At 39.0% G+C, this 16,027-nt stretch overlaps 1 protein-coding gene across 5 annotated transcripts in view; it reads right to left on the bottom strand.

Annotated features, from left to right (window-relative positions):
* The window catches only part of LOC138437283 (cyclic AMP-dependent transcription factor ATF-7), a 97,534-nt gene that overhangs the window by 64,765 nt on the left and 16,742 nt on the right, over window positions 1-16,027 (bottom strand). For 4 of the 5 annotated variants that reach the window (XM_069584268.1, XM_069584271.1, XM_069584267.1 and 1 more), the window contains one exon: window positions 15,940-16,008. The exons of the other annotated variant lie outside the window; for it this stretch is intronic. In XM_069584268.1, the coding sequence (XP_069440369.1) occupies window positions 15,940-15,987 (48 nt within the window). In that variant the 5' untranslated portion in view covers window positions 15,988-16,008. The remainder of the gene's footprint in view (window positions 1-15,939; window positions 16,009-16,027) is intronic. 5 annotated transcript variants of the gene reach the window in all.

Here is a 16,027-nt window from a genome sequence, read left to right as displayed (position 1 = left end):
GAGGGGGATCAAACAGGGGAAGGGGGTCAAAAGGCTCAAATTTCCAGTTATAAATAAATCATGGGGATTTAATGTACAGTATGGTGACTACAGTTAATATATTACGTATTTGAAAGTAGCTAAGAGAGAAAGTTTTCATCACAAGGAAAAAAATTCTGTAATTATGTAAGGTGATGGATGTTAACTAGATTTACTGTGGTGATCATTTTGCAGTATATATAAATATCAAATCATTATGCGGTACACCTAAAACTAATATAATGTTATATGTCAATTACACCTCATTAAAAAAAAAAGAGCAAAAGCAATACAATAATCTTTTCAACAAATAGTTCTGAAATAGTGCTTTTCAACAACTTGAAATCCATAAGCAAAAAAGTGAATATAGACACAGACTTTAAACCCTTTGCAAAACTAATTCAGAATGGATCATAAACACAAATGTGAAACACAAAACTATAAAACTCCCAAAAGATAACATAGGAAAAAACCTATGTATAATCTTGGGTTTGGCAATGACTTTAGAGGTAACACGAAAGGCATGATCAATGAAAGGAATAATTGATAAGTTGGACTTCATTAAATAAAAACTTGTGTTCTATGAAAAACAATGTCAAGAAGGCAAGCTTCAGCCTGCGAGAAAGTATTTGCAAAAGACACATTTGATAAAGGACTGCTATCCAAAATACATATAGAACTCTTAAATCTCAACAATAAGGATGGGGCTTCCCTATTGGTCCAGTGGTTAGGACTCTGTACTTCCACTGCCAGGGGTGTGGGTTTGATCTCTGGTTGGGGAACTAAGACCTCACATGCTGCCCAGTGCAGCAAAAAACAAACAAAAACTCAACAATAAGGAAACAAACAACCAAATTTAAAAATAGGCCAAAGACCTTAACAGACATCTCACTAAAATATACAGATAACAAACAAAAAACCTATAAAGAGATGCTGCAAATCGTATGACATCAGCGAAATGCAAATTAAAACAACAAGGGCATACCACCACACATCTATCCTACTGGCCAAAATCTGGATCACTGACAACACCAAATACTGACAAGAGTGTGAAGCAAAAGGAACTCTCATTCATTGCTGGTGGGAATGAAAAAGGACAGAGTCACTTTGGAGGACAATTTGGCAGTTTCTTGAAAACTAACGTCCACACAAAAACCTGCACATGGATTTTTACAGCAGCTTTATTCACAACGGCCACGACTTGGAAGCAACCAAGATATCCTTCAGTAGGTAAATGGATAAATAAACTGTGGTACATCCAGACGAAGGAATATTACTCATTGCTAAAAAGAACTGAGGTACCAAGCCACGGAAAGACATGAAGGAATCGTAAGCATTTTGAGTAAAAGATGGCAATCTGAAAAAACCTACATACTATATAATTCCAACTATGTGGCTTTTTGGAAAAGGCACAGCTATGGAGACAGCAAAAAGATCAGTGGTTGCTCGGAGTCGGGGGGGATGAGGGGAAAATGAATAGGTGGAGCACAGGGGATTTTTATGGCAGTGAAACTATTCTGTATAATATAATGATGACTATATGTCATTATATGTTTTCCAAACCCATCCAATGTACACCAACAAGAGTGAACTCTTGGGTGAGCTGTGGACTTTGGGTGATTATGGTGTGTCAGTGTAGGTTCATTAGCTGAAACAAATACGCCACTCTGGTGGGGTATGCTGACAACAGGAAAGGCTACGTTTGTAGGGAAGCAAGGAGTATACGGGGAATCGCTGTACCGTCCTCTCAATTTTGCTGGAAAGCAATCTTAAATATTTTTGGAAACCACTAAGAAAAGTAAATTGTTCTAAGTTTATTCTCAGAGTGCTTAGAAAAGAGCCTGAAAAATTAAGCCTGAAGTAGAATGAATACTCATTGCTTATATTTCTAATGTGAAGACAGAAAAGCATGGCATAGCAGAAAAGTCCAGCTTTCAAACAAGAACTGTTGTCTCTGTGACAGAGCTCCAATCTAATTATGCCCTAGCCACTGATTTTTCTATCACCACTTCCCCTTTGTTTCAGAGACAGCATCCACGACCTTCTGTCCATGTGGTGGAGGAAGAAATTGCTTCCCAGAAAGGCTTAGCCCACTGCATTTTACTAGATAAAGAAAAAACAAAAAGCCATTCGACTCTGACAAGCCGATTATTGTCTATGGAGGAGCAAAATGCCTCCCTGAGGACTGCAAGGTACAATATGTTCAAACCTTTAACCACTGCTCTGCCATGAGCTGCTATATGCGCGCACACAACTCTCTCCTCTGAGCAGTCACATGCATAACCGAAAGTACAAGCCTCCAAGAAGCCCTGTCTGGCTGTAGCTTTAAATGCATATAAAGTAAAATTAAAAGAATGATGAAATGGTCTCCCCTTTTCACTTTTGCAATTATCTAGGTAAAAATTAAAAGGGAGGAAAAAGAAAGACTGAAGAGGGAATAGGTAAATTACTGAATCTAACATTATGCCCTACAGAACATATGTAGACATCTAGACCCCAGAAAATTTTAGAGTAACTACTTTTACTGTTCCCTTTCAACACAGTTTAAGTGGACTGCAGTCTCTTCCTTAATCCCAAGAAATACCTGAAACTGAATAAACGTAACACAGTGAAAAAAATTAATGCACACAGATTGCCACCATGTTAAAAAAAAAAATGATGCTCACTTAAGTGACAAATGTCTGTAATATTATTTGCCCACTCTAATATTATACAGTTATCTCCACCTACACACCACAACAGATCTTTAAAACTATCTCAACAACTCTCTTCACTTGAGTCAAATAACTTATGGCAGTGAAAGATTTTTGTTGCTGTTGTTGTTTTCATCAGTAAGCTTGAGAACAGAGATACAAAAAGGAGGTAACTAAGGCTAGCATTAAAATGTAGGGCCTTTTTCTTTTAAAAAAAATAATCATCTATCCTGCTAAGCTGTCACTGTCTACCTGATAACCTCTTAGGAGCCAAGCTTGCAGTTTCTGTTTGATAGGTTGTTGCTCTGAATCACCTCTCCCTTTATTTACAATTTTACAGAAACTCCTGGCAGGAGACAGACAGACAAACACACACATACATCCACACACACAACTAACTGACTTGTCAGAGGTATCCAACAAAATAAACAAATGAGATCTTTGGACATCCAGAGTTATCATTTTGATAGTTCGTGACCTTGCCCATTAAGGAAGGCATTCGCAGCTCTGAAGCCAAGAATTTGACTTCACTGTCAGAGGTAGAAAAGAAAAGACTCCAATCAGATATATCCTGTAGCTGAATGTAGAGTTAGTTTCACATAGTCCACAGTTATATAATGAATCACTATCAGAATCAAGAAGGAAATGTACATTTTAAGCAACTTTCCAGTAAAGGATAAAGACATTCAGACAAAACATACAATGAATACCTTTGCTAAAAATATCAACTATAAGACTCTGATCTCTTTTGATCCTTTATGTGTTCATGTACATATTTTTAAATCACAAATTATTTCACATAAATATTCCATGTATCTACTTGGGTTATGTAATTCCACTTCCAATGATAAAATGTCCACTGCATCAACACACCACAGTTCATAAGAGAAAAGGAAAAAGTAGATACATGGAAGTGTTCTGAAGTCAAAGTAGGAAAGAATGTAAGATCTGGGTGGAGACGAATTCTATTAGTCAACAAGTTAAGACCTTCCATGCAATCCTACCTCCAGAAAGTGAGAAAATAAACGCATTATCAACCACTAGGCAGATCACATATCTCACTACACTGGTAAGTAAGTAAGTATTAGTCGCTCAGTCATGCCTGACTCTTTGAGACCCCAGGGACTGCAGCCCACCAGGCTCCACTGTCCATGAGATTTTCCAGGCAAGGATACTGGAGTGGGTTGCCATTTCCTTCTGCAGGGGATCTTCCGAACCTGGGTCTCCTGTACCACAGGCAGATTCTTTACTGACTGATCCTACACTGGTAATACACTCCAAATCATACCCTAATTCTACCTTAGTCATGTTTCCTCTTGTTACCAATTAGTACTACAGCCACAATAACTAAAGCCCCACTGCTCCATGGCACTACATAAAGCAAGACACCCAGATACCATCCTCTGCATCTTATAGCCATAAAACTAAGAAGGGAAAGAAGGGAATATAAAACAGGAAGTGACTAAGTCTACAAGTCACAAAGATGACACCACAGTGTATCTTTGGGCCTATTAGTGGAGAAGGCTGAAGCTATGGTTTTTAGGTCACAGTTTTCTAGTTCTATCTACATTTCTGGTTAGTCAAGAATTGGTTTTCTTTCCCATCCTAAAATCATGGCCCTGCTACTAAACAGTGGTTGTTTGCCTCACAGAGAGTTAGATACATCTCAGCAGCATTCCCTGGCAGATAAAAAACGCAGATTAACAAGGCTGAGGCAGTTGCAGAGATTGGTCTTCATTTTAGTAAGAACTCTTATCTCTTCATACAGGCAGAGCTCAGCTGTTGATCCAGCTCTCTCTGGTATGGCAGCCAGATGTCTATCTAACTACAGCTAGGACTTAAACTTAAGAGATTGCATTTGGACCAGTGCAAAAAAACCCCCACCACTTCTTTTCTTCTTCTGTGCTTGGTGTGCATATTTACATGTTTATGGGAAAGAATAAGGAAGCAATTTATCCTAGTAAAAGTGGTCTGAAGTGTGTCTGGCCTTATAGCTCCATCACAAATTACTATATGACCTTGTACAAGTTATTTAACTCCTCTGAGCCTTAATTTTCTCCTCTGTATTGTAAAATGAAGATAATATTATACTGTCCCTCAGGGGATTTCTAGGCTAAATAATATCTATGAACTACTTTTGCACAGTATGTAAGAGCTCAGTTAGCTTTAGTTATTATTCTGCTGTCATTAGACATGGATAAAGTTAAACCATTTTCTTTGCTTTTGTTCTCTCCCATTCCCCCCATATGATCTCCACATAATTCCTGTACATTATACAAACACAATATTTCCTCTAAGTTGTAGATGTATGTATGCATACATACGATGTTGCCCTGCACTAACTGATGTTAACTCTGAACATTATTCTATAGAGCCTACCCTAGGTTAGTGTTCATTTTTACCATTAAGTCATCTCTGTTCAACAAGTAAGGAAATTAAATAAGTACTGAGGCCAAGAATCGGAGAGGGCAATGGCAACCCACTCCAGCACTCTTGCCTGGCAAGTCCCATGGACGGAGGAGCCTGGAAGGCTGCAGTCCATGGGGTCGCTAGGAGTCGGACATGACTGAGCGACTTCACTTTCACTTTTCACTTTCATGCATTGGAGAAGAAAATGGCAACCCACTCCAGTGTTCTTGCCTGGAGGATCCCAGGGACGGGGGAGCCTGGTGGACTGCTGTCTATGGGGTCGCACAGAGTCGGACACGACTGAAGCGACTTAGCAGCATCAGCAGAGGCCACGAATGAATCTCATATATAGCCAAATCTAAAAGGTAAAGAGTTAGTATCTCTATGAAAAGAGATCTTACCTAATACTATGGAGTTAACATTCTAAGTGACAGGAAACTTGAATCCCAGAACTAAAGAAATCAGGTCACTCCATTTCTCCCATATTTTATCAATCTAAAATGTCCATGGGAATTCCCTAGTGGTCCAGTGGTTAGGATTCCATGCTTTCACTGCCAAGGACACAGGTTCAATCCCTGGTCAGGGAATTAACATCCTGCAAACCTAGAGGCACAGCCAAAATAAATAAATAATAGTAATAAATAAAATTTCCAAACCAGGACAAGCAGGAAATGTCTCTATCAAAAAAGAATTAAGTTGTTTCTAATGTTTATTGGTGCTCCTAAGATTTACGGTGGTGGTGGTTTAGTTGCTAAGTCGTGTCCAACTCCTTGCAACTCCATGGACTGTAGCCTGCCAGGCTCCTTTGTCCATGGGATTTTTCAGGCAAGAATACTGGAGTGGGTTGCCATTTTCTTCTCCAACGGATCTTCCCAGCCCAAGGAACAAACCCAGATCTCCAGCATTGTAGGCAGATTCTTTACCAACTAAGGCCACCAGGGAAGCCTTAAGATTTATACTTCTTGGGAATTCCCTGCAGTCCAGTGGCTAGGACTTGGTGCTATCATTGCTGGGGCCAGGGTTCAATCCCTGGTCGGGGAACTAAGACTCTGCAAGCCATGCATCATGATCCCCCCAACACCCCTCCACACACAATTTTTACTTCTCAACTAGTATCTAGCAGAAGGAAGTCGAGATAGCCCAAACAAAGCTAACAAGTAAATCTATTTATTTTTGACATCCTCATAAGTTGCCAGGTCTCCTTTGCTCAGGGGCCATTCCTCCTAAGCCAGTTCTCATCTGCTCAGTCGTGTCTTTGTGACTCTTTGTCGCCCCATGCACTATAGCTGGCTGGGCTCCTCTGTCCATGGGATTTTCCAGGCAAGAATACTGGAGTGGGTTGCCATTTTCTAATCCAGGGGATCTCCCTGACTCAGGGATTGAACCCACATCTCTTACATTTCCTGCACTGGCAGGCGAATTCTTTACCAGTAGCACCATCAGGAAAGCCAATTCTCATCTACTAACCCTTAACCCAAATAAAAACATCTATTACCTTATGTGGGTTTCCCTTCTGGCTCAGCTGGTAAAAGAATCCACCTGCAGTGTGGGAGACCTGGGTTTGATCCCTGGGTTGGGGAGATCCCCTGGAGAAGGGAAAGGCTACCCACTCCAATATTCTGGTCTGGAGAATTCCATGGACTGTATAGTCTATGGGGTCACAAAGAGTCAGACAAGACTTAGTGACTTTCACTTTATTACTTTATGTAGCCAATATTACAACTGTGTTTGTTAAACTGTGATTGACAGCTCCCATATTTTTTAATATTTACTTACATGAATCTTTAATTAATTTAAAAGTACAGGAGTTTATTTACACTGATTTTTTCCAATCCCAAATAAGGCTGCCAATGGGAGAGGAGAGATTTTATTGTTCTCCGCTTCAACAAACGGAAAGGTTTTACTTCCTGTTACCTTGCCCAACCCTAATACTTTGACCCCCCAAACAGTCCAAATATGTCACCAGGCAAGCCAAGTCTTGAACATCAGAGAGACTCTCAGTACAGCTGGCCATGTAAAGCTCCCTAGATTTGATTCTTGTACCTTGAGAAAGACCTCAAAGCTATGACTTCACATGGCTTAATTTTCTCTCCTTCGTTTCCCAGCTATTCCAAATTATATGGTTATCTGCTCACGACTTAAAAAAAAAATCAGAGGAAGGCGTGATTCTATATGACATTCTGGGCTTAGACGGTAAAGAGTCTGCCTGCAATGCAGACGACCTGGGTTTGATCCCTGGGCTGGGAAGATAACCTGGAGAAGGGAAAGGCTACCCCTTTAATATTCCTGCTGGAGACCTCCACGGACAGAGGAGCTTGGTGGGCTACAGCCCATCGGGTTCGAAAGAGTTGGACAGGGCTGAGTGACTAACACTTTTACATTTTCACTTTCACATGAAGACAGTAAAACAATCAGTAATTAGCAGAGTCTGGGATGGGGTAGTGGATCAATAGGTGGAATAACTGGGGATTTTTAGGGCAGTGAAACTATTCTATCTGACATGGTAAATGTTATTATATATTTGTCAAAACCTATAGAAAGTACAACACAAAGAGTGAACCTTAATGTAAACTTTGAACTTTGGTTAAATAAGAATGTATCAATACTGGCTCATTAGTTGTAACAAATCTACCCCACTAATACAAGATGTGGAAAGTTGGGGGTGGAACAAGGTGGGGGTATACGCGAATTCTCCTTACTCTCTTCTCAATTTTTCTGTAAATATAAAACTGCTCTAAAAAAATAAAGCCTATTTATCTTTCTTAATTAGAGGAAACATTGGTTAATAATCCCCGTCAGGTACAATGGCTAATAAGAGCTAAGATACGCAGTAAAAGAAGAAGGCAAAAATGTAAAAAAATTAAGACTATAGTGCTTGATTTCAAACTGGAAAGGACGATAACTAAAGACAAGGAAAGAGACTTGAGAAAGACAACTCTCAGCAGCACTTTTATAGCGACTGGTGTGCAAAACACTAAAGCAAATGTTATCTCCCTCAGAGGGAGCGAAGAGAAGCCAAGCTTATACAAGGGACTGAGATACTCAGCAGAAAATCCACCACCATTAAGCCTCTGGCATACTTACGAGTGTCACCCTCAGGCCTCTCCCTGTGGCTAAGAAATCAGAGCTTATCATTGTAACCGAGTCTGTGGCCTGTGCTAGTGCCAATCTTTACAGTAGCTTGAGGTGTTTTTCAGGAAAAATCAAGGGGTAATTGACCAGTATAGAAAGAGGATCTGACCCTTGGGAGGAGAAAAGAGGCGTTCCTTTTGCCACTGGATGATTCTCTCCGGAATAACATAAATGGCTCTCAGAGAGATTATGTATTTGATAAGCAGAGCTGCAACACTGACAGCCAATCTGCTGAATGCCGCACAGAGTACTCAGCTTTCTACAATGACTCAAAGGACACGGCAAAGCTGCAGATTTATTCTGCTGACTTTCCTTGCAAAGCTCCTTAAGTTTTTCAAAGGCAAAAAAGGAAGAACTCTCTCCTTCCAATCCAAGGAATTGCAAATTTCACCTGGGATCTAAAGACAGAACCATGAGTGTTCCAATTCTGACATCATCGATGGGAACAACAAGATTTAAAAGCTGGAATGATGGCTGGCAATTTTAGTCTTTAGAGCAGAAGTTGGTTCAGCTCTTCAATCTGCCAGCAGAATCGGCAGCCACATAGGGCACACGGTGTGCCAGACTGGGAATGGGCTAATTTCACAAAATTCATTCTCATTCCCTCTGTACTTTCACATGACAATTGCAAATAGTCCAGATTCTTACCAAAGCACAATCTTAGGTAGCATGTTTCACTGCACAAACTTGAAAGTAAAAACACAAAGAGATAAATCCCCAAACTTCCATCTTTTCTCCATGATGCTTTCCTTCTTGAAATCCTTTCCTTAACCTGATAATTTTATGTGAAGACTTAAAAAGCAAAATCTATCTACAATAAACTATTGATAGCAGCATTTCTCACTTACAATTTGTATGTTACTTCTTCGAGATGAGATTTTTAAAAGAGAAAAGCTTTCTATACATACTAACTGGAATGTAACAGCCATGTGTGCTAATTCATAGGAATTCCCTCTGTGGTTAAACAGACCAAAAAAAATTAAGCTGAAGAGTTAAAAGATACCCAATTTTTAAAAAACCTTTTTTTATGTTACCTTATGGTAAGACAAGATTAAGAACATTAATGTTTAGAGGTAATCAGTTTTATTTTGGTTTTCAATAACATGCATTATTGTACTGAGCAAGTACCCTAGAACAGATACTGGAGGAAGGGGACTAGTAATAACAAGATATAGAATAGAAAATTATAAGCAGGCTAAACCAGAATAATATGTTCCCCCCAACAAAATACATAACCCTTTTTAGAAAAATGAAGAGGACAAAAATTAAAATGTTTTGCTCTATAAATAATATGGACAAACAACATATGCCTTAAATTTTAGACATAACCCAAAGTCTAAAATTTTAGCTAAATGCTAAGCATTTACTAACATTTGCAACTATAACTCTTTCAAAGGGATTTATCATTTAGTTATAAAGATAATTAAGACTGAAACCTGGCCATGACTGAACTTCAGCTGAAGGGGCTTTGCTTGTATATAAAGTCCAATTTAAAAGGGGCATTTTGTTTCGTTTATGCTGGTGACGTAAATTAAGTTTGCCCAGTTACACCCTTTGAGCAGATCTTCTACAAAAAAGCATTCAAAGAACATCTCCTGTACCTTGTTCATAACGCACAATTTATCAGCATTTCGTTTCCTTTCTAAATGGCTGGGAGGGAAGAAGAGCTCCACAGCCACTGTGCGTGGTTAGTAATGGCGCTTTTACTTGTCATTGTACAAAGCCTGTTAAATATTTACAACACAGACAGCAATAGCTAGTCCTAAACACCCAGTTGTGAGTTTGAATTTTTTTAGAAATAAATCTATGACAAGTTTTCTCCAGCAAAACGCCAGAAGACTCTCCTAACAGCTTCAAGAGACCCAGCGGGTCCAGAGGAGCAGTTATAGGCCATCTGGTGATTACTTATTATTATTTATACAGCACTGTGGATGTACACACAGATGTGTTATGAATCCACATACAGGGTAGGCCTTAACAAGGGTTTCAGACAAAATGCAACTGCTGAGCAAGTCAATCTGCATTAAAGAAACATGCTAACCAGAGGGAGCACACTGACTGTTCTTCAATCTGCCTCATTAGCTGGAAGAGTATTTGATAAAAGAATGAAGAATTCTATACAATGCTGACAATATCTTTTAAGTTAACAACCTAGCAATATGTATGCGGTTTTGCAGGGTGGCAAACGAGGGATGAATGAAAGACAGGCTCTCAGATCTAGAAGGCAGTATTTAAACTCAGCAGTTTGTAAAAGAAGGGACTAGGAAAGAGCCCCTTCTCCTGACGAAGGATGAACTGAGACGCAAAGACAGGATTTTTTTTCCACCAGGAATATTCAGAGAGCAGTTTCTGGGCTCCCATTCCAAATATTAAGTCATATCCAAGGGAAAAAAAGAGTGAGTAACTGAAAATTTTCACCTTAATTCTTGAATATAGCTCCAATTAGATTCATACCACATTCTCTCTTTTTGGCACACTGGAACGGGGATGCTTTTAACCCACTATGCTCTTAGTAACATAATAACAAATACAACACAAAAAACGAAAATAACCAACCACTTGTTTCTAAGGGCAAGTGTCAAGAGTGCCAGATCTGACATGAAAAATCTAGGGTTTAATTTCTTGCTCCTCACATGTCTACATTTTTTTCATCCCAGTCCCAGTTTTCTTCTTTACTATGTATAACAGTGGTCTACTTCTATTACAAGATTACATAAAACTGCAGCATTCTCAGAGTGGACTGAAAGTTACTGCAAAATCAACATATTATTACAAAAAACAAGGTTAGCATTTGGTCTAATTGTGTATAATGCAGTGTGTTTTCAGCAGCCTGACAGCATGCAGGCACTCTTACCAGATGGGAACTGGATGAATTATTGAATGAAATATGAATTATTAAATAAAAATTTGAATTTTTTTAAACTCTTGGCAGGGGGTGAGAAAAAAAGGCTTATTTGTTTGCCTGAAACTGTCCTCACCTGTCGAAGCATGTAAAGATAGCACGTATCACCACAAATGGTATTTATGTACCAGAGCCATTTTTTCCTATATTATTCTCTAATTCAAGATGCTCCTCTAACATAAAGAATTAGTAAACAGCACCAGTCATTCTTCCCTGCTTTTCTTTTGTGCCAATGCCAGTTAATAGGAAAACTTGCCAAAGGGACAGAATTAAAAATCCAGAGTCCCATAGTACCAGTAGGGCCCACTTAATGGGAGGGCTGGGATAACAGGAACAATCTCTATAGATGTGGGTTATATAGGCAATAAAATACACACCTTTGTAGCATGCCAGCATTTAACCAATCATAGAAGCTATTTGTTGCCTCATATATTACAAAGCAATAGAGATTTAAGGGATAATGTTCATGGAGGCAGAGGATACAAAGCAATAAACAGCACTGGAGGTTGGTTAAATGCCAAGTGAAGCCAGGACTACAGCACCATAAACATTATTCCTATTATATGACAAGATAAGGAGGTAAAGAAGCAGCCCTCCATCCCACCACAACTAGGGCTCTACTGCTACCCTTGGCCTCAGAAAGAGAAAGCAAGCCCTGGAGGTCTATGAACTAGTTATACATTTCATGTCTCAGAAAGATATGAACAGAATCTCAACCTGTACTTAAATGTTCTCTGGGAGAAGAAAAGATCTGGTAGTAGATATCCTCAAGGGGGGTGGGGGCGGGAAATACAGCTCCTCAGGGTCACAATGGACAGAGAAACAATCAAAGGATTTTTCCTTAAAAGGACAAAGTTGATACTGAGTGGTTATGATAGAAACCTTTCTCAATGGCTAATAATGGGATGATACTAATTATCCACTAATATATCTTCTCAGAGGAACTGTGTTCCTGTTCTGAAGGAAACAGACATTCCCAGCTTCTGCTCAAAAGACTTGATTATGGTGACGGGAAAGGCTACTTAAATCTGCATAATTTGTACTGCAAACCAGCGTCATGTGCCTGAGAGGGAGGTATAGGAATACAGAAATTGTTGACATTTGGTAAAAAAAAATTGGACTAGGAACTCCCTGGCATCCAGTGGTTAGGACCCCATGCTTTCAGTGCCAAGAGCCCAAGTTCAATCTCTGGTTGGGGAGCTAAAATCCCACATACATGGGGAAAAAAAAAATGTGGACAGAAAGTATCCAAAAGGTTAGGTTATCTAACCGTATCCACGTGAAGTAACACCTCAAATTCAAGATTACTGACACAGTAGTAATTTTTCCTGCTTCCACATGCAATAAGAACAATTTTATAATCCACTTTCAAGTAAAAGTGCCCCTCAAAGCTTTCAAAACTTATAAGACTTCCTAGATTCAGCATCAAACTGTATTCCTATTATTTTAATAACACAGAGGCAAAGCTATTTACAGTTACAGAATTTTAAAAAGGATGCTATCTTATAAACATGTCCAAGACCCATACACCTCAAATTCAACCAGCCGTTTACCACAGAGTAGTATCTGGGGCTCTGTTGCCTTAACAACACTAACCCATTCTCTAAAGGCAGTTCTACTATTACTGTTACCACATTCCAGAGAGAGATATTAGCAGGGATATTACTTTCCCAAGTTCCTCTTCATGAGGGTGATGAGGGCTCAGGGGAAACAGAGACTCTCTAGGAGAAGAGGAATGAGAGAGCTCAGAAAACCCTATCACCTGTCCTTTCAGATAAGAATGCAAAGAACACAACCTTCAGCAACCATCTTTCTTTAAAAAGCACGTGTAGCGCATTTAGAACTCAGCTGTGCCACATCAGACTTACTGTTGGGAAGTGGGTCATGAACAGAATCCAAAAATAACAGCCATTAAAGACCTAGCAACCAAAACATGTTTACGTATCCACTGAAGGCCCGGTGGTTTTGATTATATGGTGGACAGCATAATCCGCTAGTCTATTTTAGGTGAATTTTCCTTTCGCCTCCCCTTAATATTAAAGTGCAAGACGATTTCTGAGTTTAGGGGTATACAGGGTAAAACCTGGGCAGAGAGCAGATATTTAAATAATTACAAGATTCCTACAGGTTTTGTTTTATGCACAGTTCTCTTGAATTATAATTTGCTTTCATTCCTGCTTCCTCTAACTGGTAGAAGCCACTGATTTTTGAGGTTTCTATGGTTGCTGAGTTCTAAACATGCCTTGTGAAAATTACCATGGTCCTTACTACCTCTCCTGGGACTTATATAACGTTTTTATTATTCTTCCATTTCTGGAGTAACAACTTTGAATCAATGACGATCGATTATAAATAGGCTTGAAGGCCTCAAGGTGGCTCCAGAATGAAACCATTTTCAAGGTATACAAGGAAGCTGGAACAATGAGCCAAGGGTAGTTCACTTTACCAAATTTATCTTCTCTGCCAGATTTTCACTATTTTATAGAACATAAAGCAATCACAGTAAATCTTACAGAGACCTCTCTAGAGTTATTACTACATATTGGGGGAAACTTGAAAGGAGACGAAACATAACTACGGAACTGCAGTCTCACATGACTACACAGTTTTGACATGCAAAGGAGGTAAAGGATGAATCACGCTACCCCAAAGCCTTAAGTTACAGCTTTCTATCCTTTGTTTCTATGAAACAAGTAACTTGAACCCAAAAGAAGGTAGCAATCTCCCTCAGTTCGACATGCACTGAGGGGGGGGGAAAAAAGCCTTCAGAATCTATGCCAGAGGTTACAGGAATCCTAATAACCCAAATACCAACAAACAATTCAGAAATGGAAGGAGGAGTAAGAGAAGGAAAAGGCTTACAGTAAACAGAACCCAACACAAGAAAGAACTAAAGTAAAGAGTCTCTGTTTTCCTACCCCTAGTTCAAAAATAATACAAAACAAAAACAAAAAAAAACCATTCTGGGATCTCACAAATCTCAGTGCAAACTACTTTTTTCTGATGATACAGCCAGAAGAAACCCTATTGCTATATTTTCTTTCTTAGAGAGTTTAAGAGATGCTCTTCCTATGTATTCCTTTATTTTTATCTTCCATTTTTATTTATTAAAGTCCTTGTCTGGGTAGTCTAAGCATACAACATCTAAGTGGGCACTGAGCAGCTTAAACAGTCAGTGAAGAAAAATAATCTTTTCATCAAAAGTGCAGACTTTTAAAGTAAGTGAAAGAAGTACTGTAAAAAAAAGGTACCAGGTATCAATTAACAAATTCACACACAAAAATTTGGATAAATCAGATTTAGGTGTGTACTTCAATAAGGCCATCTGAAAAGTGAAACAAATTTACTCTAATTTTCCAAGTGGCTTCTATTGAAAAAAAATTATATATTTATATATATATTATATATATCTATATAAACCTTACAATGATAAATACTCAGAATATATTGGTTTTTCTTAGTCTTGTATGAAGTTTTTAGCATTTATTGGAATCTGGAATTGCCCTTCTGACTATTTCTTGTTATCAACCCACCCCATCCCCCTCTCAAATTCTAATTCTTAGGAACCTCTGGAACTTAACTCTTTTCTTTTTATACTTCTCTAAGTATTTACAATGTTTACAAGAACTAGTCTGCAATCTCACATACTACGTGTAAGTGTCACTGGACAGTCGCATGACATATTCCTGTGTGTGTGTGTTAGTCGCTCAGTCGTGTCTGACTCTGCGACCCCATGAACTGTAGCCCACCAGGCTCCTCTGTCTGTGGAATTCTCTGGGCAAGAATACTGGAATGGGTCGCCATTTCCTTCTCCAGGGGATCTTCCCGACCTAGGAATTGAACCTGGGTCTCCTGCACTGCAGGCAGATTATTTACAATCTAGTTACCAGGGAAACTCTGGACATATTCCTAACTGAACAGAAATTCAACCCTTCAGGCTCCAGAAAATCAACTCATGAGGGAAATAAAACTCTCTTGATAAGACTTTCTTTGTATTCCTTTCTTCATCCTTTATGGAACATGGCAGAAGGGGAGGGTCTAGGAATAAGAGTTAAGAAGGTATTGAATAAAAAAATGAAAAAAAAAAAAAGGCAGTTTCAACAAAATTATTTAAAAAGTACATGATGAAAAACTATTTGATACATAATGATATTCATACAAACCATGGCATGGCAGCTAACACATAGGAAGCATCTAACAACATCAGACAGGGAAAATGGCTGAGAAACCTTGTGTTTATATATTGCTGTGAGAGCTTGGGTTCTATGTTGGATTTGTCTTTCCTGGACAGGTATTTGCCTTAGCTGCTAACAATGATTTTTTGGGCCAACAATCAAAAGAAACTATTTTTTCCTTATTTACAAAATCCAAAATAGGCTCTGCCAAATAGAGGTTCACAATGAATGGGTGCATTTTCAGCTACTTATCCAAATATGTTGAACAGACTTTTATATTCATGAAGGCTGAAGAGAAGATATTTCTAAACTTGCTTTGTATTTATAAAAACAGCTTTAGAAAGGGTGCAAGAGCAACATGTATTCCTAAACACAGTGTACTGGGAAACAATCACCAGCAGAATAACAATATGGAAGAGAGCACGGCAGATTTCATTACAGTAGAGTGCCTACACTTCCTCATAACTTGGATTTACACACTGCAAATCCTCTGATCTGATTACCTCCAGTGATCACGTAAAACACCGGCTTTAAACTCTTTGCCTTAGTGATAAAACAGCCACTTTGATTCACAACGAGACATTCACAATAAAGTATATTGTAAACGTACCTGTCCACAGCCCGGGGCATTGCACACAAACGGTCTGTCGTCTCCCATATTTCATAGAGCAGAGCGGAGCTGAGGAGGGGGAGGTAGG

Source organism: Ovis canadensis, chromosome 3 (assembly GCF_042477335.2).
Source record: "Ovis canadensis isolate MfBH-ARS-UI-01 breed Bighorn chromosome 3, ARS-UI_OviCan_v2, whole genome shotgun sequence".
NCBI lineage: Eukaryota > Metazoa > Chordata > Mammalia > Artiodactyla > Bovidae > Ovis > Ovis canadensis.
Note: the sequence above shows the minus strand (reverse complement) of the source record. Positions and strands in the feature narration are given on the sequence as shown.